The following is a 26,771-nucleotide window of genomic DNA, read 5'->3' on the forward strand; positions in this document are numbered from 1 at the left end:
GGTGAGAGATTTAAACACATCCTGTTAAAATTGATTCATGTGGCAGTAACAAGATCTGCCACAGATTAATAATAACTAAATATTTATTAATTAGATACATAAACATAATGAGAGTTATGGCATAGCCTTAACAAATTACAGTAATATCATAACCTGTCATTAACTTTCATTTAAGTCACAACCTTCATAAATCTGAGATCTGACATAACCTTGGAAGCTTGGAAATAAAGAAAAGCATCTGGACTTCTTGAAGTTGCTTGACTATTTCTGGAGTTCTGACACTGATGTGTGAAACAGTCCAAATAAGAAGCATTAAAGAGGGCAGCAGCCGCTCTGACCTGTGTGTCCGTGTCAAACATGGAGCTCCACAGCCCACAGTGGGGCTTGAAATTAAAGAAAAAGTTTGCTATCCTGTGATCTCATTCTGTGTTTAAGGGTCACTTTTGAATCTTTATATCTGTTTGAAATCATGCTTCAGCTGCACATTGATGTGGCCTCACAGCCATCTTCTAGCCCTGATGTTAAATACTTCTACACGATTCTTTCTCCATGAGGATTGTTGTGAATTCTGTCCTGATCTTTGGTGTCACTGTAGATCATCATGAGAGGACCTCCTGCTAAACTGAAGGAAGGAGAATGTTGTTCAGAAAAACTGCTGCTTTTCAGAGTTACAGAAAATAAGTTTTCCAAAGATGGACCATCAGGTGCAGATTTGTAAGCACTCTGCTTATGATAAAGAACTTTTTTAAATGTAGAAGTTGAAGTTTTGTTTGATGTCTGAGTTTCCATTTTACACTACTTACTACATACTTTTACTATATTTAAGCAGTAAAAGTCTCAGTGATATAAGCAAGCTAAGTAACAGAGGCCAAATCTTTAAATACACATATTAATGATGTAATGAAACATTGATCATCTGTGATTAATTTTATTTTATTTAACTGTTCATTTTAAATCCAATGGTTTGCGGATATATTTAATTTTTGAAAAAACAAAAAGCTGTTTGACCAAACGTGCTTATCTAATAGATGTGTGAGTGCGAGAGACTGTGAGTGTCTCTATGTATGTTTCTCATAAAACATACTTGAAAATGAGGGTGAGAGACTGTAACAGACTAAGACCTCAACACCCAGCAGAGCTCCCAGCATCAGCAACCACACCAACGCTGTGATTCATGATTTCTTTTGGAACAATTATTCCTATGATTACAACAAATCCAGAGAATCATTCTCTCCAGATCCAGATACCTTAGCATGTGGATATGAACCTTTGGAACCTACAGCAGTTGTGATCCTGTGCGTCATCCTCACAGTCATCTCTGTATTGGCCATATTCGGAAACCTGCTGGTAGGATGGGTGATCAGAACCAGCCAAGAAATTTTGGCTCCATCAGATGTGTACCTGTTCCAACTGACCATAGCAGATGGACTGCTGGCTTTAACGCTTCAGTTCTGTGTTGCAGCACTAACTCGAGGATGGCTCTTAGGAGACTTCCTTTGCCAACTCCTCCACATCGTCATGGATGCGAACTTCTACACCAGCATCATCTTCCTCACCTGCATTAGCATCGATCGTTACCTTGTGATTGTGCGCACCAGGGAGACACTCAAGAGTCACCAAAAGATGTGCAGCAGGATCCTCTGCACAGTGGTGTGGGTTCTCGGTTGTGCCCTTGCTCTGCCTACTCTTTTCATTCGCTTTGACATCTCTACCGCATGGAGGCTCGCGATTCAGGGGTTCATTCGTGTTTTTGGCTTTTTGGTCCCTGCGATTGTCATGATCTCCTGCTACAGCATCACTGTTTCACGGCTGCTGCTCACTCACGGTTTCCAGAAGCACCGAGCCATGCGGGTGGTCGTAACCATCGTGGTTGCGTTTCTGCTCCTCTGGACACCATACCAGATAACCATGGTGATAGACATACTGCTGAGGGCTGATTTGGTACAGCATGACTGTGATACCAGGAGGTCGTTAAACACAGCCTTGGTTGCAACCCACTGCCTGGCTCTGCTGCACAGCTGCATCAACCCATTCCTCTATGTCGCTGCAGAAGAAAAGCTCAGGAAGAAGATGAAGCTGCTCTTTTAGAGAAAAGACAGACGGGAAAGTATGTGACGCTCAAAATTCAGGAGGGCAACATGTCAGTAGATTGATCTGAAGGTCATAGTGATAATAATGCTATTTAAACTATGTTTCTTACTGCCGTTGTTTGTACTGATGACAAATAGCAAATATTGGGAATGATTATATAAAGTCTCTCAATATTTCACACTTGACCTCTGACCTCACTTTTACATTTCACATCAGTCTTTCTTTCAAGTTGACCCCAAAATCTGTTATTTTTACCACACTTTAAATTTTAAAGTATGTGTAAAAAGCAGAAAGACAAGGAAATGGACATACACAAAATACAACGCTACCCCCTTAAAAGTAAATGTTGCCCAGGGACTGAGCTGCCTTGGCTTAAGTTTGGGCTCCCTGAGTGCTTCTTGCTTATTACTGTCATCATCACTAGTTGTAGTTGTACAAACTATCCAGCAGATGGCAATGAAGACCAAGAAGTTGTATAGACAAATACGTGACATTAAAAAAATTGAGAAAAAACAAGATTTAAGTGTTTATCATGCAGAATTTTCAGAAACAAATAAGTCATTCGTACACTCACATGCAGTCAACTTCCCGATAAACTTTGTTACTAGCCATTGGCTCTGTTGGACCCGGCAGAGTCCCAAATGATCATGATTTGAACTTAAAGACTTGACACCTGCCCTAAATGTGTTTTCAGGCAGAGGATGAACAGAGGTGCTGCATAAAGGGTCACTGTGTGATAAATCATCACACCAAGTCAATTTACTTAAATGCAGAGCTGATAATGAGCACAGCAAAGTGTACTTAAATAATTTTGTGAGTTTAATTATTCATTGACTTTAGTTTTGTTTGTTTTTCCGATTCAATGCACACTGTTAGAAAATACTTGTAACAGGCTCTGCAGGCATTTGTTGTCAATTTTAAAGCGACGTTGATAAAATGTTGTATTAATAATTTTGATGTGTGTTTTTTCTGTTTTGTTTTTGGTATATTAATTAAAGGTTCATTTAATTAACATGTTATAGAGCAAGTTATTACATATTAAATCTAAAACCATACCCAGACGTAGAAAATGGTGTCAGTAGAGAAAGTAGTTCTAGGAAGTAAGTGCATCGCTTTTGTTTATATGCCATGTATGGGCTTAGAGTAGAGAAGTGAAGCAGACATGAAATGTGGGCGTTAAATCATCGTTGTGTCTTTGATTTTCTTTGTTCTTTTCTTTCTGAGTAATCCAGATCAGTCTTTAGATCTGTTATATTTTGCCATTTTGATTTTGCAACTGTTTATTTGTGTATAACCTCTGTCTTTGTGTGTAATAAAATGAAGTAGGTCTATTGAAAGAACTGGTATCGTTTCTGTTTCTGTGAATTCTGATATTTCTGCATCGACTGGTCTGTACATGAGCTCCAAGTCAACAGTACGTCCATCCTGTCGTGACCAAATGGCCCCAAAGTCACGTCTGTATTTGTGGTTTTATGGTCTTTATGGTAATCTTAAAGGTAGTCTGAAAAAATGCATTTAAGAAAGCTTTTAAATTATTTAGACACCTTTGCTCTGAGTCATTTTACGAGTACAGCATGAATGCAAACAATATATTCAATAAAAGTATGGGTTTAATGTAGATGTACAAGCTACATGTTCAAGATCCACAAAGTTTATTTTCCAGAGCAATGTCATGGAATCCTTTTTATTCAGGAAAGTGATCTTGATTTTTTATTTTATTCCCCCCAGCAAATCACCGGGCTTCAGTGTGCCTATTTGCTGCTGCTGGCTCTTATGTAGTTACAATGAATTAAATTAATAATAAATTAAATTTTATGTCCTTTATAGACTTTAATCACCCTTTCATCGTCATTATCTGGTAATGTCTCTGGCTGGAGTAGCCAGCACTCGTAGAGATCATTAAACACCCGTTTTTAATTAGCCTTAAGGAGAACTCAAAGCTTAACACTGATAATAACTGATAGCTGCCCTGATATCGGTTATCACTATATGAGGTTTTAGGTTTAGATGGTATTTAAACCGCCTTTAAGATAAAGTAGTACCATAATAACTGTAACAATCAGTTTCTTTTGTCCCAGGACAGTCTGCTTATAACTCAATCACTTTATTTTCATATTTTTAAGAACTAAATGATTATATTTGACTCCTAAACTAAAACTGTGTTCGCAAGGCAAACACATATCCAGTCATTAGTTTTGTTTTTTAAACCCCAATACATAAGTGGATCAAGTATAGTGCTGCTGCTATTAGTTGAAGAAAAACATTTCATTACTTCTGGAAAACTGATTTGTTTCCAAACCGTTCTGTTGCTGACTGACCAGGAAAAGTGGTGCTGAGAAGTGGCAAAAAGCAGGACTGATATATTGTTGTTTGACCCATAGAGAGTATAAAACACAGACATAGTCACAGTAATATCTCCCACTGGATTGGGACTCCACGTTTTAAACCCTGAATTGTGGCGTTTTGGTCATCACTGTGTCATGTGGTATTTCTTGAAGCCATAAGTTGCCTTATATCGATGAAAGGCTCGAGATGAAAGCAGCAAGCTCTATTCATAAACTGTATCAGTGAAACATACAGAGACACATATATATTTGTTTTAAGTAATCGTCTAAATACTAGAATTTCAGTCCTGAGATGGTCTGTAAAACACAGATATTAGTAATATTAGCTTGATGAATTCAGGGTTTGTTTGGTATCCTGGATGTTCAGGTTTTTTAGTGATGATTTACGGAAGAAAAGTTGCATTTCCAGTAAACTATCAAGGGTCACGTGGGATGGGTGGGTGATCAAAAGTTACATAATATGAAAGGTCTTATTTTTATCAAGAGTTTGATGCCACCCCTCATCTTGTAGTGATGATTTTTTTCTGGGTAAAAAGAAAACAAAAAATGTGTTAAAGCAATCTAATCAGTGGCTGAAATTACCGATGAGACAGAGGGTTCCAGATAGCTATTTTCACCTTTTTTCTAAGAAAAACACTGCAATTCTTCAAGCATCGCTGTAAATACAACTATTTATTGCCCAGCAGTACAATAACACACACAGAAAGCTCTTGAGTTCATCAGCTTTTCACAGTCATTTCTGTAAATATTTGAATATTTGTGAATATTTGAAAATGTTTGTAGTCTGGCCTCTCTACGCCACTGCAATGGATTTTAAAATCAAGTTTGTGATTCAAGTGCATCTTTTATGTAAGGGGTTTAACTTAAGTATTGCATTAACTCAGTGGGTTTAATATATATTTGCTTTTATTTGTATCATATTTGCTTTTATTTTTTAGCGGGGGCAGATTATTTAACCTTTATATTTTACAGCTCAGTTTATATCAACCCACTAGTCACTTCATTAGGCATGGCTATTCAGCTGCCACACAGCCACACAGTTTTTCAGCCGTGTGTGGTTGTTGGTCCGGATGGTCATGTCACGCGTTTTTATCCTTGTATTTTAGCTCATTTTAATCTTTCAATCATGCAAACATGGATGTTTTTGGAAAGATGTCATGAAATATTTCAGGGTTTCAAATGGAAATAAATTTTTGTACCAAACTCTCTGTTCTTAGATTAGTTTTGAAGACTAAGACTATGGTGACACCAAAACAGACCAAACTGTTTGAAGAGTACGGCCATCACCACCATCAGAATCACCGTCACTGAAGATATAAATACTGAAGCTCAATAGAAATACTAAAATGCCTTTAGTTGATTCAGTTGCCTTAGCTCATTGTAGAGCAATCTCCAACTTTCCTCTTATTTTGGAAGAGTAGTTGTAGTAGATGAGGTCAGGATCTGGAGTGCATACTGACCACTGCTGAAGGTTACGGATGATCTAATCGCCTCTGATAATGGACTCATCTCTGTGGTTGTCCTATAAGAACTCCGAAGCTTTTATTTTGGTATTTCCGTTGATCCGTACAATAAATTTGCATATTAGCCTAAACATTTAGGTTTAACATTTAACATTTAGCATTTAGATTTAACATTTAGATTTAGAATTAAATATAATATTTAGATTTAATATTTAACATTTAGATTTAATATTTAACATTTGATAAAAAGTTACAAATATTTTACTAAATTTTGTAAAAAATTACTCGAAAAAATATGTTTTTGTAAGGTTTTGAGCTAAATGTGGAAAAATGTTGCCGTTAATTTCAGCATGTTTCACTTTACAAACGGCGCCCCATAAGCAGGACACATTTAACTTAGCTGGGTTAGTTTGCTTTGTTTCTCCAAATCTTAATGTGATTAGTTGTAAATTCTTTACTTTAAATTTAAAGCACCTTGTGGTGACTGCTGTCATAAATTGTCACTATATAAATAAACGTGAATAGAATTAACAAAGTCAGAAAGTGCTTTAGCCTGAAACACCAGCCACAACGACCCCTAAGGTCCACCTGTCAACTATGATGTAAGGGCTAATGTGTTGACGAGTTTAGTCTGACCCATAATTTATGTTGGAAGCAGTGGAACAGTAGCAGAGCTGAAGGCAGAACTGATCGATTCTGGAACGATGACTTCATTCCCCTTTGTACTGAGGCTGCCTCTTCTCCTTGAAAGCAGACAAGCCTTCCAAACGGTCTTTGGTTGGTATCACCTGGGAATAACAAGCCTCTTCTATTGCCAGACCTGTAGATAAATCCACCTCTATCCCCTGGTTAATTGCCAACTTTGCCATCCTTATTGCAATTGGGCCCTGGGGGTTAATCTCCCGTGCGAGCTCCAGAGCCCTCAAGTAGGCAGCATCTCCACTGTTATTCTGCTCCACAGAATGACTGACAAGACCCATTTGTTGCGCCTGTGTTCCATCAACCACTCGTGCAGCAAAGATGAGCTCCTTGGCAAGAGAGACGCCAATCACCCTAGGGAGACGTTGTGTACCACCTGCTCCAGGAATAATTGCAAGTTTAGTCTCAACTAGTCCCATTTTGGCAGTATTGGAGGAAATTCTGATGTCACAAGCAAGGGCCATTTCCAAGCCTCCTCCTAAGGCAGCACCATCAATTGCAGCAATTGTTGGTACTGGCAGGTTTCCTAGCTCTGTAATAAGGGCTCGTGCTTTGGATACAAATGGTCCCACTTCGCTCTGGTGCATCTTGGCCCTCTCCTTCAGATCTGCACCTGCACAAAATATACCAGGAACCAAACTACATAAAATTACACTGCGCACTTTTTTATTCTTCTTGATGTCCTCCACAGCTTCAAACATCATTTTCACAAGATTTTTGTTTATGGCATTTTTAGCTTTTGGTCGATTTATTCCAACGACGACAATACCGCTGTCTTCTCCGTCCAGGTATCTAACGTGCAGGTCATCCTTTGAGTCGGAGCTGTAGTATCGCGTAACAGCACCGTGGCCATTCAGGCGAGGACAAAGCACAGACTCCGCCCCTTCCTCCACCTGACAGACTGAGAGGACAACAAACACAACATGAGCTGTACAAAGTGTGATTGGTGTTCAGAGCAGCATCATGTGACTCTTGTTCTGCACTAAATGAAGCGATGGAGTGGCGCCTCCTTCAGGCAGAGAAACAGCTCATGGAAAGAAATAATTATTAGAGCAAAAACAAGAGTGGAGCTGCAAATAAGGCCGAGAGGAACGCTGCAGAAAACTGTTCATGTGTGAATTCATAACTTCATAGATTTCTTTGAGCACTAAAATCAGAGCTGCTTCTATTTCTAATATGACAGCTGTACATTAGAGCTGGAACACTTTTCCACCCAAACCCAAATGTTTTGGCTGGAAATCAAATAAAAACCAAAACTAGCCACAAACATCAGACATGCTAACACTGTAACATTATTGGATGGAGCCACTGAGACTGAACCACCATCATGAGTCAGCTGTATCCACAACACTGACCTCTGACATTTGACCTGTATCTACAGCACTGACCTCTGACTTTCAGCTCCACTTGTTTCTTCATCAGGATGTTTCCCTCCCTGCTGTAGACGGTGCAGGTGTAGGTGGTGTCTGTGGGGTATTTCAGGGTCAGACTGAGGTCTCCAGGTTCCAGTAAGTTTCTCTTCATCTTCGTTAGACCGTTGTATTTATCGTCCTGTTCTTCAGGTCGGTCAGAGCCGTTCTCATACACGTGGACCTTCCTGTTGTTTGCATCCTTCCACTCCACTTTAGCATCTTTAGGCAGACAAACTGTGGTTTCGCAGATCAGCTGGACAGACTCCACCCCTGAATCCACCTCCACCTGGGGGACTGAGAGGACAACAAAGCACAACATGAGCTGTAGTAACATTTTTTAATAATCATCTGATGGCCTCCTTACAGTAAACCTACCTCTGTACTGCGCCTCAGTGCTGCATTTGATACACCAGAAAACATTGACAGTAAAGTAATTATGCTGCTGTGGTTTCTGTCATATCCATCTCATAGATTCATGAGGATTCTTCCTCAGTTACAAACGTTAGTCATGGAGTTCCAAAAGGTTCTGTACTGGGACCAGTTCTATTCAAATTATAAATCTTTCTCTTATAATATAAGAAAACAATGTAAACATTTTCACTGATATGCAGATGAAACCCATCCATCCATCCATCTTCATCCGCTTTATCCAAGGCCGGGTCGCGGGGGCAGCAGCCTAAGCAAAGAGGCCCAGACCTCCCTCTCCCCAGCCACCTCCTCCAGCTTATCCGGGGGAACACCAAGGCATTCCCAGGCCAGCCGAGAGATATAATCTCTCCAGCATGTCCTGGGTCTGCCCCGGGGCCTCCTCCCGTTGGGACATGCCCGGAACACCTCACCCAGGAGGCGCCCAGGGGGCATCCTTATCAGATGCCAGAGCCACCTCAGCTGGCTCCTTTCGATGTGGAGCAGCAGCTGCTCTACTCTGAGCCCCTCCCGGATGGCCGAACTTCTCACCCTATCTCTAAGGGAGAGGCCAGCCACCCTTCGGAGGAAGCTCATTTCTGCCGCTTGTATCCACGATCTCGTTCTTTCGGTCACTACCCACAGCTCGTGGCCATAGGTGAGGGTAGGGACGTAGATCGACCGGTAAATTGAGAGCTTCGCTTCACTCAGGTCCCTCTTCACCATGACGGACCGGTGCAGCGTCCGCATTACTGCAGCTACATCCCCAATCCGTCTGTCGATCTCCGGCTCCCTTCTCCCATCACTCGCGAACAAGACCCCGAGATACTTGAACTCCTCCACTTGGGGCAGGAACTCATCCCCGACCCGGAGTGGGCACTCCACCCTTTTCCGGCTGAGAACCATGGCCTCAGATTTGGAGGTGCTCATCCTCATTCCCGCTGCTTCACACTCGGCTGCGAACCGTTCTAGTGCGAGCTGGAGGCCCTCACCCGATGAAGCCAACAGAACCACATCATCCGCAAAAATCAGAGATGAGATTCTGAGGTCACCAAAGCGAAAGCCCTCCGCCACTTGGCTGCGCCTAGAAATCCTGTCCATAAAAATTATGAACAGAACCGGAGACAAAGGGCAGCCATGGCGGAGCCCATCACCCACCGGGAACGAGTCCGACTTATTGCCGGCAATGCGAACCAAGCTCTTACAATGGTTGTATAGGGATCGAATGGCCCGTAGCAATGGGCCAGACACCCCATATTCCCGCAACACCTCCCACAGGACACCCCGAGGGACACATGCCTTCTCCAAGTCCACAAAACACATGTAGACTGGTTGGGCAAACTCCCATGCACCCTCAAGTATCCTGGAGAGGATAAAGAGCTGGTCCAGTGTTCCGCGACCAGGACGAAAACCGCATTGTTCCTCCTGTATCCGAGGTTCGACAAGCGGACGAACTCTCCTTTCCAGCACCCTGGCATAGACTTTCCCAGGGAGGCTGAGGAGTGTGATCCCCCTGTAGTTGGAACACACCCTCCGGTCCCCCTTCTTAAAGATGGGGACCACCACCCCGGTCTGCCAGTCCACAGGTACTGCCCTGATCTCCACGCAACATTGCAGAGGCGTGTCAACCAGGACAGCCCTATACGTCCAGAGCCTTCAGGAACTTGGGACAGACCTCATCAACAGCTGGGTTGCAGATGAAACCCAGCTTTATTAATCTATGACAAAAGATAAGAGTTAAACTACCAGCATGTCTTAAAGTCAACAACCTTGATGACCTCCAGTTTTTTTTAAATTCATACATAATTGATACATAATAATTCTTCTACTGGACCATTAAAACCTGAGAAACAGGGGGAATAATAACGAAGAACATTAAACATTACTGTTGGCCACATGTCGGCAAAGTTATGTGACATTAGTGACGTTTGTACTAACTTGGTTTTAAAGCCTTTACTTTAAAATATGCGCCGTTCAATAGCTGAGCTTAATCTTACAGAGAATGATCAAAGCTCATGTAGCAAGAAACAAACAAATGAACAAAAGATTTTCTCCTTCATTTCTGTCAAACAAAGCTGTATGAAACGTTTCCAGCTGTTAGTATCATGGTTGCTAGGCAACCTGGGCAGCACAACGGAGGCTAGACCGTCCCATTTCACAAGCCTCGCACTTCTGGCCTTAGCGGTCTTTGAGTACGCGGCCCTTGAGGATCGTTGAGGCTGCGTACTTTAAGGCTGCAGACCCTGAATTGGGATACAGCCCATGTCAGCCTGCTGTTTACCACCACAGAAGAAGAACAGCTTGTCCACATGCAGCCTCTGTGTCAGATCAATGCAGTGAAGCACACACACTGTTTAGTAAAGTCATGTTGTGGAGCTGTTTCACTGATCAATGACTGAGTCTGAAGGAGGTTTTCTGACTTCTGGAACAAACCTGGAAGTTTCTCTTCAGCTCTCTGTATCAGCTGTTTGTAACTCTCAACTCTTTCAGCTTCTGGAACAAGTTTGTGTGAGCCACAGTCAAGGAGCCACCAGAGGACACCTGCTGACCATCGGCATTATGGGTAGTGTAGGAGGAGACACTCACCTGACATGAAATACTGACAGAAATGAAATAAAAGACCTCCAGAAACCACAAGAAGAACCAGGAGAACCAGGAGAGCTTTGGCCCAGGATGGAAACCGTTCTGTGGAGGAACACAAAGAACAACATGACCTTTGACCTCTGACTGAATGTAATGATATATTTTACTGAATATACCTCAAGCCAAGATACTTGTAGTCAACATGTGTTTTCAGCAGTAAAATAATACAGTTTTATCTGAATGATAAAACCGAGTGTTTGTTGCTGACCTTTGACCTGCACCTGTACATCGCCTAGTTTCATGTAGCCATATCTAAGGTCTGTGACGGAGCAGGTGTAGGTGGCGCTGTCAGACAGTTGGAGGTTGGTCAGGTTCAGGCTGAGCTCTCCAGTTTCCAGAGCGTCAGTCTTCATGGATGTTCGGCCGCTGTAACGCTGGTTTTGATCTTTCAGTTCGTCTCCTTGACGCTGACGCTGGTGGACGGTTGGAGGACTGAGGTCGGAGCGACTCCACACCACTGTGGGGTCAGTCAGAGCGAAAGTGTTATACTGACAGGGCAGGATGAACGAGTCCCCCTCATACAGCTCCACAGCTGAGGCATGCTGGGAAACTGAGGACACACAGACAGAGACTCCATGAGTCACTTTGAGGTAAAGATACACCAGGTAGATATTTGTGTTTTTCTTTCCTTTACTTTCTGTACAGTCTCTCACTTCTTATTTTTTATTTTTAGATTCTTTACTTTTCTGTGAATCTGCATGCTCCATGCATGTGTAACAGGTGTATTAAAAAGATCATTTGTATTTCACCAAAGATCCATCCTGTGGTGTTATTTTCATTTGTCAGTCTTGTTTATGGACATGCATATGTATATATATTTATTTTCTGTATTTATATTTTGGGAGCTTTTATTTTCTTTGTGTGACCTTTGACGTCCCACAGAGTCACTTCCTGTTCCGGTTACAGAGCGATTAAACACAGTTAAAGTAATTGAAGTCATTCAAATATTGTTTGTTCCACTTGTGCATTTTGTCTCACACTGTTACTATATGGTTAATTTGTTATATATGTTTATATGTATATTTCATTATTTTAGCAGCTTGATTTATAATGAGGTTTGTTGTGATGTCACACCTCAGTCGTCTAGAGGCCCTGCTGGGGAGAGGTGTGCGTGCAGACGTCCGGTCATATGAAGTTGCTGCACTGAATTTGTTTTTATTTGAACAGTTTTGGGAGGATAAACCTGCCTCAGCTGCCAAAGCGAGAGTCAACTCGTCTCATCATTCGCATAACAAAACACAGAGAACACAGCAATCAGAGTGTCAGGCCAGACCACCTACACCTGTCACTGTGCTGCTGGAACACTCACCCAGTGAGGGACAGCAAAGGATATTTACAGTGGGGCAAAAAAGTATTTAGTCAGCCACCTTATAATACCTGTTATGTTGGACTTGGGTTTTACATTTTTTGGGAGATAGATGAAGCAAACATTTCTGGATTCATAAGCTCTTTATTCCGAGGGGTCACCCTGTGTGGTCTTTGATGCAGCCTAACAGAGAGGACACTCAGTACACCACTCATCTAAAACTGCAGCCATTTGTTATTTTAGAAACTTAGTCTTCTGTCAATTATTGTAAAATGCTTTTGTCTGATTAATGATAAATAATAAATCTTCAAAAGTGAAGAATCTCAGGTGTTTCAGAATAACTGCTTTCTGTTTTGGAACTTTCAGGATTTTAAAGTTGAACTAAAACCCGACTAAACCCATCATTGTATTTGCATGTTTACGAGTTTTAAAGAAAACATTTGCTTAAATGCAAAAATATGTAATTCCTCAAGTACAGTCAAAGTCAAATATAACAAAGCATGAAACATGAATCTTTACTCTGTAAATGTAAAGTCGCTCTTACTTCTCTGTTACTTCTGTCTTGGACAGAAGCTTCTCTCGACTCTCACAGAGCACACATCATTGCATTTGTATTTTGTAGCAATGAATTTAAATCATCACATAAACACCACACAGTGAGATTATCGGCCTTAAACTGTGGTGTGAGAGCAGATTGATCTGCATTCAGTTTCTTACCATTTATGAGGAGCAGGATCACCAGCAACGTCTTCATCCTCCTGTAAAAAGCTCAAACAAACACAAAGTCCTTTAAATCTGCTGCTGACTGAACAAAGAAACAAACACTCAGCAATTTCTCTCCAGCTGTAAGCACACAAGGAAAGTTCACTTTTGTTTTTAAGAGGAAGTCAGTCGTGTGACATGAAACTGTCCACTGTGAAAAATCCTCTTTACAGCCCACAGCTTCCACCTCAGTGCTGACACAAGGCTCATCAGCAGACTGACATGTATGAAATGTCATTTGAATAAAGAACAATAAAAAAGTGTTGCCATGCTTTAAAAGCGTAAGTTTAATAACCCAAAGCTTCAGCTTGTCTCTATGTTTGTGATATATTATCTATGTAAGTGTAGGCTCATCAATGCCCTCACTGATAACACAGAGTTGACTGAGTTTAATAAATAATGTGTCAGAATTATTTCAGAGTTTAGTCTAAGATTAGTTTAAGTTTTGTAATTTAAGCTGGACTGTTTGAAACAACACTGATGGGGTATTTTTGCACCACCTTTTCAGAGCAGGTAGAAACTCGTGATGGTCCTGGCAGGTCAGGTTTGTTCTCCTTCTTTCCTTCCTCTGCTTCCTCTCTGTGTCTCCTTCCCTCTCTCTTTCCTCTCGGGTGGCTGGCTGGATCTCCAGTTTTCCTGGGCTCTGGCTGTTTGTCATCAGCTCATTCACTCAGTGGAATTTAAAGACTAACAGGCACCTCCACTCTCCAACAGACTGCTACCTATCAGTGGTGGTAATTGCCGTCCAGTGTTTTCCTCTCTGCTTGTTCCTCGGGAATTTTCTCACCTGTTTTCTTTTGTGTTCTGACAGCTGGAAATACGTTCATGTGGAAGAACTCATGGTGAGTCCTGCTAATCCTGCTCACCTGAGTCTTTGAGCTGGTTTGAGCTTCTGCTGAAGAGAGAAAAGCCTACCTGTGACTCACCTGCCTGCCCACTCTCCACAGCTCTTCTCAGTTCATCTCCTGCCAGGTTACGCTGGTGGATGATTGGAGGACTAAGGTCGTGGCAGCTCCACACCAGAGTGGGACATGCAGGTACAGAAGAGTCCTGACAGGTCAGCAGGACAGACTCCACCCCCTCATACACCTCCAGAGCCGAGGCATGCTGGGAAAGTGAGGACACAGAGACAGAAACATGAACCAGCTGTGTGTGAGTCTAAACCTGAACTGCAGTAAATTTTGAACAATGAAGCTGTGCAGGTTTTCAGGTCTAAGATATCAAATCTAAGTTTAAGAACAGAAGATTTCACTTTAAATTAAGGACAGTATGCAGCTGATGTTTTATATCTAAAGGTCTCTGAGTTTTAGATTTAATAATAATAATAATAATGAATTGCATTTATATAGCGCGCTCTAGGCACCCAAAGCACTTTACAACCCCTCTGCTTTGACATTCAGCTGTTCATCATGCAGTACAGCTAACTTAGCATTAGCCTGTGTGCTATATAAACAGCTTTGACCATAAAGGCAGAAACCCCCGTGGTGTGTAGACAGCTAACCCAGTGGACGCAGCAGGAAACTGCAGCAGCTCAGACAGAAATTCAAGTGTTTATTCAGGGCTGCTGTGGCTCATTAAAAACTCTGATATTAAAAACAAATGAAGGTCTTTAAATGTCTCATGTTTCCCCCAAATCATTGAATGGAAGTGTTTTAAGACTGGAAGGGAAAATGAAGCCAAGAACAATTATTATTAATAGTAATGATGATTATTATTCTTATTGTTATTTTATTATTATAAAACAAAAAAAAACTTTTTCACTTGAAATTTATTGGTGAAAACTTGAATGAATTTTCCTGAACAATGAAATAGTGACATGTTCCCCATCCAAATCAATCAAAATAAGCTCTTAAAGTGTTAGATCATAGAAAATCTCCAGAGCCAGACTTACTAGATCCTTACTTCTTGAAACTGGCAGCTGATTTTGTGGCAGAGCCTCTCACAACACTTTTCAACCTCACACTCGATATGAATGAAATTCCCTCAGTATGGAAATCAGCTTTTGTTGTCCCTCTGTTAAAGGGGGCGACCCAGCAGTGTCAACTAATTACAGAGCAATATCTAATCTATCTGTGCTGGCCAAAGTTCTTGAAGCTCCTTTGTTTGAGCAGTTGAAGGAGTTTTTAGACACCAATGCCATTTTATCTGAATATCAATCAGGCTTTAGGAAAGATCCCTGGAAAGATCCCACTCTTTTGAGGAAATGAAAGGATTTTAAGGATTTTAAGCACACCTTATAGTCACTATACACACACACTCACACACCTGAACTGAAAAGACTGAAAAGAACTCTGAACACTGAGCTCTGAACTCTAAAACTGAATACACAAACTGACAAATATGGACAATTGGAACCGTTGTGAACTGTTGGATGACTGTTTTTGTTTTTGTTTTGAATAAATGTTGACTGTTCTTTTAGCTGTGTGTCATTTGCTCCTTAGTCGATTCCTAGAGACCATAAGCCTAAGATCCTAACTTTCTCTACATTCAGTAGTGGTAAAGTATCGTGTCTTACACACATCTTACCTTGGGCACAGGCATCAGAGGTCCCTCCCTTGACTATCTCTGAATGTAACAACAATAAGTCAGGAAGTGTACTTCTAAAATGTCTTTGTTTCCTCTGTAAAGTGTGCATTTCTTGGTGGTTATTTTGAGGAGCTGTCTGGATGAGGCTATTTGAATAACCAGGATATTCATTACTGTCTTTTATTCATTGATAATCTTAATATTAAGCTTTGAGTAGTGGCATTTAATTAAAGTATTTATTCAATATATACATATATAGTTTTAGTAGATTGTTACACATATCAGAGTGGCCTCTGTCTGGTTGTGAGCTTTAGTAGGTGAGGTGAGAGGTGAAACAAAGTGCAATTGAGGTCGGGAGACATATACACACACACACATCTTAGGTAGACTTGTATTCTAGGTAAGATTTCAGACATATTTTTCTTGCAACTGCATTTTGAGTCTGTAGAACTGACAGTTTTTGTTGCAGAGCATGCCCTGAAGTTTTGGAGAAGCGAGAGCGAGATGGGCTACAGGAAAGGCACCTGGCATGGAGATGGAGGCGATGTTCTTTTCACTGTGTCAAAAGTCGTTACCAGAACATTTGTGGTTTTGCAGCTTATGCATGTATTGTATCTGCTTGACGCATGAGGGGGCGTCATAAACAATACCCTGATGGTATAAAAACAACTGATTGTGTATTGTTCGAGTGAGATCGATGCTGTCTGCGTACAGTGTTCATCTCCCACACGTGTGTTCATTAAAATCATCGTTTGACCGACTCTCCTGGACCAGTGTTGTGATTTTGAATCCCTCCTGTATCCCTCCTCAATATTTGAACCCTTAAGTTTAGACCACGATATGGGCACAATGTGTGTCTGTTGTTGACCACACAGAGACTTTCAGAGTTGCAAAGACTTTTCTTTCTTTTTTTTCATTCAAATGGCTGGTCTATGATTTTTTTGGCAGAACACTGGTGGAATGTGCAGGTGTCGCTGTGCGCAATTAGATTATTGTGGGAATTCCCTACGTCATTTTCCCTTTCTGTGCGTCTGTGCAGAGACACCCGCATGATACACAAATCGAGCAAACAGCAGCACGGAGTCGGTGGTGCAACACTTTAGGGGTGCGTTCAGCTACTCTAAGCAGCACCTTCATGATTGGTTTAGGTCATGATGGGGGCATAATGTTGTCTGCTGTTGGCCACACAGAGACTTTCAAAGTTGAGACTTTTTGTTTTTATTCGAACGGCTGGTCTCAACTGTAAGTTGTGTTAGCGCTACTTTAGCATCTAGCTAGCCCTGCTGAAGAGCAGCGAGCATAAAGGGAGGAACGTCTTTGAAGTGTCAGCTAATTTCAAATGCAGCGTTTCTATCAGCTCAACAAACATCAGCAAACACACAAACTGTTTGTGTGCAGTTTGTCTCACAGTGTGTTGCAGCTAAAGGTCCAGCTGCTGTATTTCACAGGGAGAGAAAAGAAAGAAAAGCTGCTGTAGGAGAGGAACCCAAGCTTTGGCATCGCTCTGAAAACTATCGCTGATCCTTTTACTCGCTGGCTTTCAAATCAAAGCTGGAATGAAATTTGTGGTGTTTGCAGGATCTAATCAATCACACAGGATCAGGGGAGAAGACAGCAGAGCAGCTGATTTTACACCTGAAGATAAAACTGTAATATTAGAAACATGTGAAGATACACTGCAAATTCCTTGTAGCTTGACAAGATTTATTGTCTTAATTTTAGCCAGATTATCTTGTCCATCTTGTTTTGAACATTACAAGCTAGTTTCCAGTCTCATGTGTTAGATGATTAGACTTGTTTCAAGTATATATTACTTTTTTTTCTTATTTAGTCTGTATATCTAAAAATGAACCATTTTACACTTATTTCAAGCAAAAATAGCTTTTAGATAGAGTGTAAAACAAAAATTATCTCAAAATAAGAAACATTCACCTTTTTCCTTGAAATAAGAAAGTCACTCATTGGAAGGTATTTATTTCAGGTTTTTAAAGAAAGGACATCTTCAAGATTATATTTTGTCATAACATAGACACTGTTTCTGAAATTGACTGGGTAATATGACGTAAAATCAAGTAGGTCTTCAACATCAGTCAGTTCAGTTGCTTGGGCAAGGTTGGGAATTGCAATTTCATAGGCAAGAAAGTCTTTGTTGAAACCCAAGGTTTCATACACCTGGTATTCAAAACAATAAAGTACACTATTAACAATAAAAATGTTTTTTACAAGTCCAAAGATAGGGTTTAAACCATTTGCTGAAATGAGTATAAGAGACCTGTCACAGATGTATTTGTTTCCATGTAAAATAAGCCACTTTACTCTAACGGCATGATGTATAGCATCTTCAACCCCCAAAAAATATACAACCTTTGATTGCAAATGGTCCATATTAGCAACCTCTGATACAGGACCTAGTTCTTTCTCATTTACAAATATCGGATGCTCAGTTCCTGCTTCACTTTGGCAACACTCCAGCAGCTGATTGTGGTTTACAAGAGACTTGCACACATTCTTAAAGTTTAATTTGGATGACCATTGTTTAAAAAAACTGTGTTTAGACTCGAATCTCATGCACATATGACGTATTACAGGTCCCAGGGCAATAATTTGAGAGGGAAGATGCAGCATGTAATGTTGCTTTGGTATTACATTTTTTTCTGGGAATAGTTGCCTGAATTGTTTAAGATGATCTTCTATCATTTTTTTTAGTTTGGACACAGTTTGTAAAGACACAACTGGGGCAAAAAGTATTTTAACAATTTCAATTAAATCCAAAATAAACTGGATAAAGGGATTTTTCTCTACAACACTGTACAATAAGAATGGCAAAATCTTGATCAATATAAGCATTTGTCCAGAGGATTGTTTGAGTCTGTTGTCACTTGAAGCTAAAGTAGCAATACTAATTGGTGAAGGCTTGTCACGTATGTCCACTGATGAAAAAGGAAAGTTCTGCATGGCAGAATTAAACATGTCCAAATCCAAATTTCCAGATAAAACAAGGTATTTCAACACACACTTAATTTCCATTGGTGCCACTCCTTCAAGAATTACATGCATAATATCCTGTGGCATCTGCTCTATGAGATTAAAACCTGGGAAATCAACTAATTTGCTTTGTCTATTTATGCCAAAAGTCGTTTTGAGCGAGGATTTCAAAAATTCAGTAGTTGCCCTTTCTATTTCAATGCACTGCCTAATGTGTCCGTCCAATGTCCGTCTGGTGAAACTATGTTCATTGAAATTTTCTTGCATGTCATCAAAAGTACACTCACAATGACGACATTTGCTATACGCAAAACCAACTCCTTCCTTAAATCCTGCAAGCTCATGCTGGGCCAGAGTGTCTCCACACACAGCAACAACTGCTCCGTTTAAATAAAATTCCCCATTGACAGTGTTAATCACAACACCATCGTACAGTAACTTCAAGTCCTCATTGATTCTCCGTAGTATTATATCTACCCCACACTCATCTATGTCCCTAGACTTTGCGATTGCGAGAAGTCTGATGGAAGCCAACTTTGATCTAAACTTAGGGTCTATGTTGCCTAAGGTGTAATAAAACATTAGTAGTTTATTTACACTCGCACGTGACCCTAGGGGGTTACACATTTCTATCTCATCAGAATAGAGTATCAGTTGTAAAGCAGAGTTCTTCTTTGAAAACAGTGGGTGGGTTTTGAAAATAATTCCATCATTAATGTCATACAAAAAACTGGCGTTGGGGCAACTCTGAGGTCCAGCACTGAGCATGTCAAATAGTCTTGAATTGGATAATAGCTGTTTCAAACTTTCAATCAAAGGAATGTAGTAGAAAGACTTGTTTTTGATTGCAAGAACTCTCGATTCTCCCTTTTTAACTCTACAGGCATACTTGGAAATGATGATCTCCTCAGGTGTGACAGGGTTGAAATGCATCTGTGTTACACGGTCCTGTAGGTTTGAAGCTGCACATATGGGAAAGGGATCCTGAAAGTTGTCCAGTGTTGAAAGAACTTCTTGTTGTAAATGTCCATTGCTGTCAGGTTGCCTTTCAAGGATGGTCTTTATTTTTCCCCTCAAGGACGTCAGAAGAGCTGTTTGATACTGTTGGACACCAAGGACAATGTTGTTGACACTCCTCTGATGGGGGAAAAAAAAAAACACATCAGAGACATGAAAAGGTAAATAGAAAATATAACAGAAGCAAAATGCAACTCTATTTCTTTAGCTCAAATTAATGAGCCACTGAATGTTGTAATTTACCAGTGGAGCAGTAGAAGAAGAAATCAGCCAATAATTGGCATTGTTTTGCATGACATGCCACATGCATGACTCACGTGGCACAAACACATTGCACCGAGCAAGATGGAGGAGCATGAAAGGTTACAACAGAAAAAGTGAACAAATGATTACCTCATTTATTTATTTTTTATGTAATTCTACTTCATTTGTCTTTTATGCCTAAAAGTGAACACATTTTACACTGTTAAGCCTATTTTAAACTGTTGAGTGTGCCCAGAGTTACATACATTGCAGTGAACTGCACAACTCTTGTGCTTAACTTCTTCGTAATGTACATTTGTTCTTAATAACTTATATAGGTGAAAGTAATAGCTGAATAAAACCAGCGATGAAAAACAATCAATTAATTGCAAAGATAGTGGACAGATTATGAAAAAAAATCATTAGTTGCAGCCTTACATTGAACCAGACTTATTAACAAGTTAACAATGACACCCCCATAATATCAGATGAAGCAGTACCTGTGATAGGTGGCATTGCTCCCGCACACCAATAGCAAATGCAGCTGCACATCTGGCAAGATCAACAGTTTCTCTTTTACCCTACAGGACAAAAAGAAAAACAATTGTGTAAGAAAAATGACTCACTCAGAATGTATTTCAAATTCCACCAGATGCAAAACAAAACAAAGAAATATTCCAAACTGTTGTACATTTTTGCTATTAAAAGATTCATACTACAATGGATAGCTAATGAAGCTGCAAATGTTATGAACAATTTAAGAGTTATTTAATGAAACTTAACCAATCTTTATGGAATCTACTCTGAAGTTAACTGAAAGAAAAATTTGAAAGCTGCTTGGTTCATGGAGCATCTAACAACAACCAAGGCAGGTACACAACACTGGTAAATAAGTTTATTTATTATGTTTAAGTATGGTAACTAAGCCTAGATTGTTGTGCAAGTGTCACGATCTGGTTACAGGGACTCAAACGCAGAGCGGTTAGGTGTCTCCAAGGTGTAGTTTATTTACAGTGCCAGTGCAATATATGTACAGTGAAGGGATCCAAAACTCCGGGGAATCACAGGGTAGCTCTCTCACACTCGCTCACGTCTTCTTTGCTCACACTCACACACGTTCACACGGCAGGGAGGTCGCAGGTCCGGGGGGGGAAGATCTGAGGCAGAAGAGAAGGAAAGTCACCAACTAATCACAAATCACGAATTATGAAGCACAAGTCCACAGGAGCTGTGAGAACACTAACGTCAGTAGTACAATCATCCAGCGACGAGAGGATCTGTGTTCCAGCCTCAAATAGTGCTCCCGGTGATGACAGGTGATTGTTGTCAGGTGTGTGTGTGGGCCAAGGGCGGGAGCCCACAGTGAGCTCCGCCCAGGCAGAGAGGGAGAGAACAGAAACAGCAAATGTAACCTTGTGGGGCCGGCCGGGCAGGCACGGAGACCATGACAGTAAGCCTGAATTTCAGCGGATTCATGCATTTGAAATTCAGCACTGGCCTTCATACCTATTAAAATATTCTAATCAAGTAGTTTATCTTAGAAAACACATAACTTTAAAACTATAATCTTCACTTGAACTGAGTACATTTTCTCTAGTTAGGCTTTACTACGGTTTTACTAAAGCTGAATTGGGGTAACTGTGCTTGGTTAAGGTTAAACAACACACATACATTTAAAAATTCGCGCGCGTACACACAGAAACACATAAAGTACATTACCTGATTCTGATGAGGTGTTTGAAGCTCAGCTGCGTCTTGCTCCATCACGTTCTGACTTTCCTGTCGCTCCTCCTCCAACACCTCCGATGTTACTGGGGGGTCTAGTGGTGGTGGCTCTACTTCAGTGCCATTGCCATTGCTAACAGTTTGTCTGGGTTCGGCAGTATAGAGATTGAAAATGTGACGTCACTCAGGGGTAAAACCACAAAGAATTCTGGGAACGCGTGGCAAGAGGTACTAGCGCACACAGGCTTTCAATTGAAATCAGTTATACAGCGATAAAAAGAAACACAAAAAATGGGAAGAAGCTTTTGTATTAATAACTGCAATAGCCGGTCGCATGACAGCCACGGAAAGCCGACGGGTAAAGAGATCGGTTGTTATCGGATTACGTCGTTGAAGAGAAATTGTTCGAGCCATGTTTCCGAAGTAACATAGAGGCGACTGGATTGCAGCCATTCAAAGACCAAATATAACGTCTCAGAACACTCCAGCTCACAGGTTAGTCTGCTCCAAGCATTTCCACAAAGGTCAGAGTTTTGTAGTAGTTAATGCGTCATTTTTCATAACATAATTGTTGATATAGGTTACAAGCAAGTCTGGCGCTGAACAGAAATTGTCGCGCTATGCTCCTTTGTTTATTGTGCATAAATAGTGAATTGTCCTGACACAATATTGTGTTTCGCTTCTGTTATTACCATGGTACATTGACAAAAACATATACTTTTATTCACAGTTGTTTTCTATCACTAATTGTCCAGTACGATTACAGCATACAATATTATTGTCACTGCTACATTTCTGTAACGCGTACCAGAAATTATTTCCACTACTAATTAATTACCATTGAGCTCAAAGGACCTATTAATGAACGGTTAACGAATGTGTATTTATGACGACGATTTGTGAGACTGGTAAACTTATGATATGTACGATGGTCTTTACTTTCTACACGGTGCATTTCAAGGTCCTGTACCCATCCGTCGGTAAACTGTACCTGGGCTTGTTGCAGTGACCTGAAGTTACTAAACTTCACGAGTGTATGCACTCACTCCAAGAACCGTATAATTATAAATATGAGCGTGGTGAAAGTTGGGCAGCACGCTAACGTATTTTGTCCCTCTGTGTGCTCGTAAGGGTCTGACCCTTTCACTGGTTTGAATTTTTTCCTCGTATCTTTTCTTTGACTTTTCATCAAGTCTGTCTTTGTTCTCCTTTGTTTTGTACATACCTTTTTGGGGGGCAAAGAAAAAGCAAGAATTTATTGGAACCGAATAATGAACGTTTTGCGGTGCTGCAAATGCTTGCATTTGATGCAGGTACTTGGATTGTTTTGCCACGAGTTCCCGGCATGCAATGCGCGAAAGTCACGTGGTCTGTCAATCTCTATAGTCGGCAAAAATGGCTGTACCAAAATTTTTGCCTCCTAATACATTTGCATCGGATGAAGCTGTCAGCCATCCTGTAGGCGGGTTCCCAGTGGCGATGTATTGTGGATGTGTGCGTCTGAGATGGTGGTAAAACGAGTTGAAAACACGGTAATCCTCGGCGCATCCATCGACTCCACAAATGACACGGAAATCTGGACTGCGACTGTGTGCAGTATTAATGTGACTTAAGAGAGACTTCAATGTTAACGCCACAAAGACGAAGCAAATCACACACCTCCAACAGGCCATTGTATTAGACTAAAGTCAAGCAGAAAATATGTTGCAGTGTGGAGCTGTTGCCGCCCTAGTTTGGGAAATACCAAGTTCATGGGGGGTATTACAAACTGTAGCTGTAAAAACAAAAAAATGGTCACAAATAAGGTAAAATGAAATAACACCTATAAGAGTTTATTTTAAATCAATGAAGAAGAAATTTACCTATCATACTGACTGTGTTTTATGAACGTACAAACCACTAAATTGTATATAGAAGCAAAAATTGAGATGTCCACCCCCTTCATGTTCCATGTTAGTTGTTACCCAACTCCGTTTGAATTTGGAGTCACAGGAATCTTCTGCACCTGAGCATTGAAAGAAAAACTGTAAGAGAAAACTTCGTCAAGAAAGGGAGGTAAGCAATTTTAATTTTTCGAATGTAAGTAGTGTGTAGTCTAATTGTTACAGGCCCCACTATGATGGGCGCGTAGCCAGATTACGATCCTGTAAAACAGGAGAGAAAGTGAGCACAGGAGACACGCTGCCGTTCGCCTGGTCAGTCTTGCCAGAATTTATTCATACAACACAAGCATATCTGCTCCACTCTTTTGTTAACTCAATTTCACAATAACTGCTCATTCCCTCACATGGCTTGTTTTCCACCAGTACATTTCAATATTAGTCCACACTACTGGCATAAAACAACAAAGGGTTTAAATGAATGAAACAAATGACAACTACACCTCTTTTCCCATAAATGAGATAAACAAAATAATTCACATCATCATGGTAGTGTCTTATCATAGAAAGGAAACTCTACTTTCAACATTACTGCACTACTTTCCTTGCCAGCATTTTTGTTGGCCGTACTCTTATTAGCGCTCTCGCTTCATGTGTCTTTTTCAGACCAGTTAGATTCTAACACTGAAACAGCAAGTTTACACATGACTTCAGGCGGGCTCAGAACACTTTACACACACGTTATACAAAACATTTGTCATGAACACAAAGCTACAAGTTTATCAGGAACTGTAAACCCAACTGGGTTGGTGCTTCTTATTATTATATGGAGTATTATACGCAGTTGCAACAGCTTGCTAGCGTTACCCAGGCATACAGCCTAGCTATAACATCCTACAGAGCTAAAGTAGCTCACATAGCGACAGTGCAATACATCACATATCACAGACCCGTCTTATGTCATGAAAGTTTAAGTATCACAGTGTCCAGCTGTGTATTTCTTTATGTTTTTGACCACATTACTGACCTGTAAAACAGGAGAGAAAGTGAGCACAGGAGACACGCTGCCGTTCGCCTGGTCAGTCTTGCCAGAATGGAAAACTTACGGCAGCTATGCACCCGACTCAGTTCCCAAAGCACGCTGCTGCCCCCTACTGTCCAAAGTGTTATACACTCTCCTGGCAACAGGGAACTTACATGACATTGTGGCTTTAAATTACACCAATAAACCAGCAAAATAAAACATGCAAAATAATCTCCATATATCACGACACTTAACTCACAATTGTGACCACATTTCTGTGTGGATCACATGCTCCCAAACAAAAAAAGATGGCTCCAGACATTTCAAGAAAATACACAAAAAGTTCACACTTCTTAACACTTTAACTCGCTCACCTAGAAACAGTTCTTGATCTTCATATTTCAGAGCGAAGGTATTTCGTCAGTGTGTGTATCAATATGGGTTTGTGTATGGTACAACAGTGCAGGGGAATGGTTGGTATGGGATGTAGTGTGGCACAGTGAGGGGTGGCATTCCCCAGACTGGCAGGGCCTGTACTGTACAAAGTCCAGCGGGGTTAAGTGACCCGTGTGCTCGGTAAGATGGTTGGCCCAGGGACTCGTATGTGAGAACCCGAGGGGGTTTCCTGCCCCTGGCGGATCTCCTCACTGTGGCTTCCTGAGGAGTCAGCGGTCGAGCCTCATCACCCTCAGTCATTGTCTCTGGACACTCCTCCGCATCAAGGTGTTCTGGATCAGCAACAGAGCAGTCTGCAATTTGGTTTTCACCTTGTTCTTGTTCAACTTCTCTTTCAGGAGAAGTGCCTCTGGGTTGCTCTGCCATATCACCTCCTGACTGTGGCATGTATATTTGTTTTCCAGGGACATTCTGGGCTCCTTCAATATTTCTCTGGGACTGATGTATTGGTCTCAGATTCTTTGTTTGGCGTTGAGCCTGTGGTGATACTCTGAGCCAGTACTGCACTCTGGGTGCTTCACTGTCTGAGTTTTCAGAGTTGCTGCTTTCGGGTGTCTCCATCCCATCATGTCCCACAGCAGGGTCACTCCTTTTCCTTCGAGCCCCTCTGGATGGCAATGGCCCCCTCTGCAGGTCAGGTAAGTCCACAGGTAGGTTATTTACAAGGTGTAGAAGGTTTCTGTGAAGTATGCGGGTTTTAGCACCACCTGCCTCAGAGCATACTTTGTAAATGGGACTGTCACCCACTTGTTCCTTGACGACATACACAGTTTGCTCCCAGTAGGGTCTCAATTTTCCAGGTCCTCCCCTCTCACTCATATTACGGACTAGGACCCTGTCACCAGACTGGAGAGTGACTGTGTTCTGTATGTGACGATCATAATACTTCTTACCCCTTGCACTGGAGTGCTGGCTGTTCTCAGCTGCAATACGGTAAGCCTCCTTCATCCGTGACGCCCACTTTTTGGCATAACTCTGAGGTGTTTCAGATTGATCTCTGGTTAACAGGCCAAAAATTAGGTCTACTGGGAGGTGGGGGTGCCGACCAAACATGAGGTAGTGGGGTGAAAAGCCTGTGGCCTCATGCCTGGTACAGTTGTAGGCATGCACTATCTGGGGTAGGTGCTCCTTCCAGTTGCTCTTCGCCCTCTCCTCCAGCGTCCTTAGCATTTGGAGCAACGTCCTGTTAAATCGCTCGGCTGGGTTGCCCTGTGGATGATATGGTGTCGTCCTCGAGTGAGCAACCCCAGCCAGGCGTCGTAGGGCCATGAACAGGTCATTTTCAAATTCTCTGCCCTGGTCATGGTGTAGCCGCCTTGGAAATCCAAACCTGGGGATGAAGTCATTGAATATCTTCTCCGCCGCCGTCCTTCCCGACTTGTTTTTCGTGGGGTAGGCCTGAGCAAACCTGGTGAAGTGGTCGATGACTACTAAGATGTACTCGTAGCCCCCCCTACTGGCTTCCAGATGCATATAGTCCACAGACACCAGTTCAAGCGGCGCAGAAGTGGAGATTGATCCCATCGGGGCTCTGATCTGTTTGACCGGCTTCTTTTTCTTAATGCAGGGGCATTTCCTGGTCACATACGCTTCAATGTCCCTCTTCATAAAAGGCCAGTAAAAACGGTCCCTTGCCAAGTGAATGACCCTCTCTGCCCCAATATGACCCAGGTCATCATGAAGATGTTTCAGCACTAGGGGGTGATATTGTGTTGGAAGCACAAGCTGTCTCCGCTGTCCTGCCGTGCGATACAGTAGCTGGTTTTCGATATTGAGCTTTCCCCACTCG

At 41.5% G+C, this 26,771-nt stretch overlaps 3 protein-coding genes across 6 annotated transcripts; 1 reads left to right on the plus strand and 2 right to left on the minus strand.

Annotated features, from left to right (window-relative positions):
• The first annotated feature begins 1,127 nt into the window (after nt 1–1,127).
• On the plus strand, nt 1,128–2,650 carry LOC120727361 (C-X-C chemokine receptor type 2-like). Its single transcript, XM_040021597.1, has one exon. It carries the CDS (start codon nt 1,519–1,521, stop codon nt 2,086–2,088), a length of 570 nt encoding a protein of 189 aa, XP_039877531.1. The 5' UTR covers nt 1,128–1,518; the 3' UTR covers nt 2,089–2,650.
• Nucleotides 2,651–6,181: 3,531 nt separating this feature from the next.
• LOC120727359 (methylglutaconyl-CoA hydratase, mitochondrial-like) lies at nt 6,182–13,357 on the minus strand. Of its 3 annotated transcripts, XM_040021593.1 has the most exons (5): nt 13,082–13,357; nt 11,267–11,608; nt 11,002–11,100; nt 7,987–8,304; nt 6,182–7,499 (listed from the first exon to the last, which is right to left on the minus strand). In XM_040021593.1, the coding sequence occupies exons 1-5, from the start codon at nt 13,116–13,118 to the stop codon at nt 6,610–6,612; spliced, it is 1,686 nt and encodes a 561-aa protein (XP_039877527.1). In that variant the 5' UTR covers nt 13,119–13,357; the 3' UTR covers nt 6,182–6,609. The 3 variants fall into 3 exon arrangements, with proteins under 3 accessions (XP_039877527.1, XP_039877529.1, XP_039877528.1); XM_040021595.1 differs by lacking the exons at nt 11,002–11,100; nt 11,267–11,608; nt 13,082–13,357 and adding an exon at nt 12,955–12,960; XM_040021594.1 differs by lacking the exons at nt 11,002–11,100; nt 11,267–11,608; nt 13,082–13,357 and adding an exon at nt 8,386–8,650.
• Nucleotides 13,358–16,033: 2,676 nt separating this feature from the next.
• LOC120727358 lies at nt 16,034–20,540 on the minus strand. 2 transcript variants are annotated; one of them, XM_040021592.1, is made up of 2 exons: nt 20,398–20,540; nt 16,034–19,774 (listed from the first exon to the last, which is right to left on the minus strand). In XM_040021592.1, exon 2 carries the CDS (start codon nt 19,568–19,570, stop codon nt 17,630–17,632), a length of 1,941 nt encoding a protein of 646 aa, XP_039877526.1. In that variant the 5' UTR covers nt 19,571–19,774; nt 20,398–20,540; the 3' UTR covers nt 16,034–17,629. The 2 variants fall into 2 exon arrangements, with proteins under 2 accessions (XP_039877526.1, XP_039877525.1); XM_040021591.1 differs by lacking the exon at nt 20,398–20,540 and adding an exon at nt 19,898–20,278.
• Nucleotides 20,541–26,771: the final 6,231 nt, after the last annotated feature.

The sequence above is a fragment of the Simochromis diagramma genome, unplaced genomic scaffold, assembly GCF_900408965.1.
Source record: "Simochromis diagramma unplaced genomic scaffold, fSimDia1.1 OVJJ01000777.1, whole genome shotgun sequence".
NCBI classification, from domain to species: Eukaryota; Metazoa; Chordata; class Actinopteri; order Cichliformes; family Cichlidae; genus Simochromis; species Simochromis diagramma.

Excerpts from the sequence above, each read along its gene's own strand:
- LOC120727358 (XM_040021591.1), bottom strand. The coding sequence starts at position 20,011 with ATGCTCCTCCATCTTGCTCGGTGCAATGTGTTTGTGCCACGTGAGTCA. Across the intron at positions 19,775-19,897 it reads CTTCTTCTACTGCTCCACTG|AGGAGTGTCAACAACATTGT; the intron begins GTAAATTACAAC and ends TTCCCCCATCAG.
- LOC120727359 (XM_040021593.1), bottom strand. The coding sequence starts at position 13,118 with ATGAAGACGTTGCTGGTGATCCTGCTCCTCATAAATG. Across the intron at positions 8,305-11,001 it reads CTGTCAGTATTTCATGTCAG|TCCCCCAGGTGGAGGTGGAT; the intron begins GTGAGTGTCTCC and ends TTGTCCTCTCAG. Across the intron at positions 7,500-7,986 it reads AGTGGAGCTGAAAGTCAGAG|TCTGTCAGGTGGAGGAAGGG; the intron begins GTCAGTGCTGTA and ends TTGTCCTCTCAG.
- LOC120727361 (XM_040021597.1), top strand. The coding sequence starts at position 1,519 with ATGGATGCGAACTTCTACACCAGCATCATCTTCCTCACCTGCATTAGC.